The sequence below is a fragment of the Galeopterus variegatus genome, unplaced genomic scaffold (genome assembly GCF_000696425.1).
Source record: "Galeopterus variegatus unplaced genomic scaffold, G_variegatus-3.0.2 Scaffold1211, whole genome shotgun sequence".
Taxonomy (NCBI): domain Eukaryota; kingdom Metazoa; phylum Chordata; class Mammalia; order Dermoptera; family Cynocephalidae; genus Galeopterus; species Galeopterus variegatus.
This window is the reverse complement of record NW_007727322.1, coordinates 313,498-319,497: the sequence shown is the minus strand read 5'-3', so window position 1 is coordinate 319,497 and position 6,000 is coordinate 313,498. Positions and strand designations below refer to the sequence as shown.

Here is a 6,000-nt window from a genome sequence, read left to right as displayed (position 1 = left end):
CCGCTTCCGGCGACCCCTCCACCACACAGGCGGGAACTACTTGCACCAGGGCCGCTCGGCGCGCGACCCCCTTCTGTCCCCAACCACTTACCTTCCCCGACAGCGACCCCAGACGGCCCCCAACCCAAAACCCCGAGAGGGAGCCGAGACAAGCCACGGGGAAGACAGGAGCGCCTCCTTCCGACGATGACGGCGGCTGTCAGTCACCCGAACATCTTCGGCCTTGGCCAATGGGCTGCCTTCTGGTCCCGCCCCTCCCCCCCGCGGCGCCGGCGGCGGCGGCCCGAGCAGCTCCCCGCATCCCCAGCCCCGAGCCCCGGGGCCCAGCACTCACTGTTGAGGCCGGCGGGCGGGGGTAAAGCCTGGTCCCCTTCCTCGCAGTTGTTGTTGTTGTTGTTGGGCAGAGTCGGCGGCGGCTCGACTAGATGGGACGACATCATCGGGAGGGCTGGAAGAGCTGAGGCTGCAGCAGGACCGTCTCCGGGTCTCAGGCAGCAACACAACAAGCCGAGTCCCCCGCCCCCTTTTCTGCGCCTGCGCGGCCCCGCCCCTGGCTCTGACGTCAGGGCCCAACCAGGCCACGTGACGACAACACACAAGCGGCGGGGCGGGGCGTTCCCAGGTGGGCACGGACGTGCGGACGCGGAGTCACGACGGTGACGCGCGCCGGGCATGAATGCTGGCGTGTCACCTGGGCTGACCGGGCGGAATGAGTGATGTAGGTGGCACTGGGGCAGAGGGGACGGACACGTGCGTAATGGGGCGGTGCAAGGTGCCCTATGCCCGCGCCCAGATCTCCTCCCACACCTATGGGATCTGCCTTGTGTGTCCGGTCCCTGAGCAGCTGTGTTCCTACCGTCTGTAAGGACTCGCCTCTGTGATAGCACCCTGGTGACACCTAGGAAGCAGGAAACTTGAAAGAAGGCTGCTGAAACGTCAGCTGTCCAAACAGGAAACAATACTGAGCTGCCCAGACCTTTTACTTGTTACAGAATTTTAAATTTTTCATTACAAACGTTAACACGACATCATGGGGGAAAAAATAGGAAAATTCAGGAAAACAGAGAAGAAAAGAATCACCCAAATCGCATCACCTAATCTATTTCTGGTACATGACATGGGAAGCCATGAATCATGTACGTGGGTGACACTAAACTACCTTATGTTCCTAAACACCTACTTCCTGCCTCCATGCCTTCGTCCAGTTTCCTTGGTTTAATTGATGTGTGGCATGTTGTTCTCTCAGTCTGTTATTTGTCCTTTCACTGTGTTTCATTCTCCAGAAATTTAAGGCTTTCGTGTAATCACATCTATCATTCTTACATGGCTTAGGAAGACCCTCACACCAACATTATGAATCTGTTTCCCTATAAACTTTTCCTAATACTTTTTTAGGCTTAATTTTACCTTTAGACCCTTAATCCGTCTGAAATTTATTTTTCATATGTTATAAATTATTTAATTTCAGTTCTTCCAAATTTTGTAGCCAGTTGGCCCAACAATATGTATATATATATATATATTTGGCTAAAAGGGAAATTTATTTAATGTAAATGCATACATTAATAAAAAAGCTCTCAAATCAATATTTGTTCATTTTTAAGTCGTTATTTCTATATTGATTTAAATTGCACCTTTATCACATTCTCAACGCCTACAAAAATGTGAGTCTGTTTCAGGTCTGTCTATAATAGTTCTGTTAGATAGATAAGTACTAGGGAAAGTCTCTCTTCATTTTTCCTTTTAGAAATTTCATGACTATTTAATTTACTCTTTGGATGAATTTAAAAATGGACTTGTCCACGACTGACCACATGTTGGTAGTTATTGAAGTCAGAAGATACTTTAAACTATTCTTACAATGTTTTAATATATTTGAAAATTCCAAACCAAAAAGTTAAAAAAAAATGATTTGTCAATCTTATTGCAATTTTTTAAAAAAAGATTTTGGTCAGAAATGTGTTCAATCAGTAGATTAACTGGTGAAATAATTGACATATTTACAAAATTGTCTTCCTGTTCCAGACTGATATCCCTCCTTGTTCTGTTTTTCTTTTAGGTGCTTCTTCAAAAAGGTCTTAAACATTTCTTAACCTTTTTTGAGTTTTGGAGTAATCTTATGCTCATTTTATAAAGAATAATTAGAAAGTTTTCTTTGGTCTTAAATAGATGACATTGAAATTACTTTTTTTTAAGGATGTGGTATAATCCCTTATGGAAACACTGAGGTATGGTGCTTTTAGGGCAGTAAACTCTGTTTTAATAGGACGTTACCTTTATTTTTTATTTTGTGTTATTTGCCCTCTGTTTTTTTCTCAATGATATTACCTAATGGTTAAATATTTTATTGACTATTAAATCTAACTCCTGCTTCCTAATCGTGTTATTCCTAACTTCTTTCTAACAGCTTTATTGAAATATAATTTGCATACTATACCATTTAATGTCCATGATTCAATGTTTTCACCATATTCACAGAGTTGTGCAACCATCACCACAATCTAATTTGGGGACAATTTTGTCATCCCCAAGAAGAAACCCTGTACTCATTATCAGTCACTCTTATCCTTTCCTAACTTTTTACCTTTGATGTTTATTTCATTCTTTATTAATTTGTGTATTTAATAATTTTTCCCTTGTCAGATTAGGTTTTCGTTCTATTTCTAGTTTGGAGGTTTTTTTTTTTTAGGTTTTCTTTGGAGCCTAATTTATGGCTCCTTTGGGGAATGTTCCATGAGTGTTTGAAAAGAAGAACAGGCACCTTCATGTAGCCCCCAGACAGGTTAGAATAGGCAAACACATTTCCTGGAGAATATGTCCTGCTCTTCTCCCTCTGAAACCAGGGACAGGGTCCCATGGTGGAAATGCAGGCTGCCATCATCACGGCCACCTCTGAACAGAGGAGGCAGGGCTAGAGAAAATAAAACGCCACAAAACTTTCCTAGCATTTTTAGTCGCCTTTTGCTTAATTCAGCATTTATTTGAATGCTATTTGCTATTTTCCAGAGTCCTGACAAATTGGTTCTGACAGTTTTTGCTTGACTTGCTGATGTTTCTGTTGAGGGATGAAGCCCCTGAAGCTCCCCACTTCATCGCTTTTGCTGACATCACCCTTGCCTCAGCGTTTGGAAGATATTTTTGCTTGGTGTAGAATTCTAGGTTGACTCTTTGTTTCTTTCAGTACTTAGAAATACGTGGCTCCACTGTCTTGCTTGTGTTGTTTCCAACAAGAAACCTATCTCATCCTTTTCTTTGTTCCTCTGTTTCCTCTGTGTAATACATCTTTTGTTGTTGTTGTTGCTTTTAAGATTTTCTCTTTATTACTGCTTTTCAGCAATTTGTGTAGTGTCTTGGTTTAGTAGTTTTCTTCTTGTTTCTCAAGCTTGGAGTTCATTAGCCTTCTTGGATGTATGAGTTTATAGTTCTATCAAATCTGGAAATGTTTCAGCCATTATTTCTTTTTTGTTGTTGTTAATTTTTAATTTTTCTAAAAAATTATTATTAGCATATTCATTATTACAATCAGCCATTATTTCTTCAGTATTTTTTCAGTCTCCTCTCTCTTCTCCTTTTCGGAGACTCCGGTTATCCATATATTAGGTTGCTACTGTTCTCTTATAGCTCACTGGTGCTCTTTTCATTAAATTTTTTTTCACTCTGTTTAGTTAGGACAGTTTCTATTGCGATGCCTTCAAGTTCACCAATCTATTTTTCTGCAAGGTTTAATTTGCCATTAATCTCATTTGGTGTTTTTCATACTAGACCTTGTCATATGCATCCCTAGGAATATGATTTGCATCGTTTAATAATTTCTATCTCTCCTCTCAACTTTTTGAACATAAAAAATACAGGCTTAAAAATTGATTTCATGCATTTGTCTTCTATCTTATTTGACTGTTACAGGTTGGTATTAATTGATTGATTGCTCTCTTCATTATGGGTTGTGTTTTTTTTTTTTTTTCCTTTTTGTCTTTTTTTACTGACCGGTAACGGGACCGCAAGCCTCGGTGTCACGCCCATACCTGGGACCGGCAACGGGATCGCAACCCTCGGTGTTGCGCCCGCACCGTGCTCAGCCAGTGAGCGGGAACCGGTCTCCACATGGGATCCGAACCCTCGGCGGGAGCGCCGCTGCACTCCCAAGCAGCGCACTCTCCAGTGCGCCACCAGGCCGGCCCATGGGTTGTGTTTTTACAGTCTCTTTGCATCCCTGATGATCTTTGATTGGATGTCAAACATTGTGAATTTTACCATGTTCGTTGCTATTTTTGCATTCCTATAAATCTTAAGCTTTGTTCTGCCATGCCATTAAGTTACTTGGTAATAATTTGATTTTGTGCAGGGAGGGGGGGCAGTCTTCCTTTTATGATGTTTTTAAGTGGATTCAGAGCGGTGCTCTGTCTAGCGCTGCGTATTCTCTACAATTGAGGTGAGATCTTTCTGAGTACTGTACTCAAAACCCCATGAACTATGAGTCTAGTGGTGGGAACAGACACATTCCCCAGCCCTGTGTGATCCTTTCCCTCTAATCATTTCAGATGGGTCTTTCCCCAGCCTCAGTTAATTTTCTTACATGTATGGGTTGATTAGTACTCTGCTGAATACTCAGGAGGATTTTTCTGCAGATCCCTGGGGTTTTCTCTCTGTGCAGCTGTCATCACTCTGGTACTTGTCCTGTGAATACTAGTTACCTTGGGCTCAGCGTGTTGAAGTTCTCACTTCAACTCAGCATGTTTTCCAGGCTCCACTTCAGTTCCTTCTTCTTGTGCCACGGCCTGGAAACTCACAAGGCGGTAAGCTGCAGCAATCATGGGACTCACCTTGTTTGGAATCCGTCTCACGGGGATCATTGCCCTTCGTTGCCTAATGTCCCATGTCTTCAAAACCATTGTTTTATGTTTTGTGTGTATGTGTGTTTAACTTTATGCAGGAGGGCAAATCTGGTTCCTTTTACCCCATCTTGACTGCAAATGGCTTTTTCTCTTGGATTTTAATACAGTTCGTATAGTGTGCCAACTACTGATCTCTTACCCCTCTGCTTCATTCTTGGTCTTCCATGTTTTCTTCTGAGAACCCCTCTTTGCGATCTGCTTTCCACTTAGGTCCTGCTGGTAGGATGTCTAGCAGGAAACTGAAAAGTGGGAGGAAGGTAGAAGCATTTCTTTAATGTGCTTTTGATCAGTGTCTCTGGCAGTGTTGACAGTAGCAGAGTCAGGTAAATCTGGACAACTGGTTTCCTGTTCAGGTATCCTGGTTTCCGCAGTAGCAGCCACAGGTACTGAGAAGCCTGGCGTCTGTGGGCTCTCAGCCTGGGAGCCACAGGCACTTTGATCTGCTGGGGTTCTGCAGCTTCCATGGGAGGGCGCATTCCTGGCTTTCTGACATAAGGTTATGTTGGCAGTTCCAAGAGCTGCCTTAGCATCATGGAAATAATTGTGGGCTCTGATTAATACCATTTCCCCCTTGCTTCTTTAGTCTCAGGACTGGTAGTGGCTAGTTACTAGTCTCTAGATAATTCATTTTGTATAATCAATTCCTTATATTAAATTCCCTTTCTTCCGGCCGAGCCCGTGGAACACTCAGGAGAGTTCAGCGCTGGGAGCGCAGCAGTGCTCCCGCCGTGGGTTCGGATCCTATATAGGGACGGCCGGTGCGCTCACTGGCTGAGCGCGGTGCAGCCGGTCTCAAAAAGGACAAAAAAAAAAATCCCTTTCTTCAAAATATCTATGATATTTTCTGTTTTTCTGACAGAACGTGAAGTGTTACAGAAAGATATAAAGTGATTGGGTTATACTTTGTTTACGTAAGGATCACCATTGCTCCAATATCCTCTAGCACTGAATGTTGTTTTGGAGAAATCTGAGGCCACTTTGATTCCCCCTCCTTATTATTTTAGTTTAACTTTTTTACTGGATACTCCAGCACAACCAGCCAACATATTAATTCTATCCTTGTGAGATTTGGAGAAGAGAAACCACCCAAGTCCACCTAGATTTCTTA

The 6,000-nt window shown here is 43.1% G+C and overlaps 1 protein-coding gene across 2 annotated transcripts in view; it reads right to left on the bottom strand.

The window, feature by feature from the left end:
• Positions 1–556, bottom strand: part of BNIP3L (BCL2/adenovirus E1B 19kDa interacting protein 3-like) — a 21,790-nt gene extending 21,234 nt beyond the window's left edge. The window contains exon 1 of one of the 2 annotated variants that reach the window (XM_008575585.1): positions 335–556. In XM_008575585.1, coding sequence (XP_008573807.1) covers positions 335–440 — 106 coding nt within the window. In that variant the 5' untranslated portion in view covers positions 441–556. The remainder of the gene's footprint in view (positions 1–334) is intronic. The other variant, XM_008575586.1, reaches the window with a different exon arrangement.
• Positions 557–6,000: the final 5,444 nt, after the last annotated feature.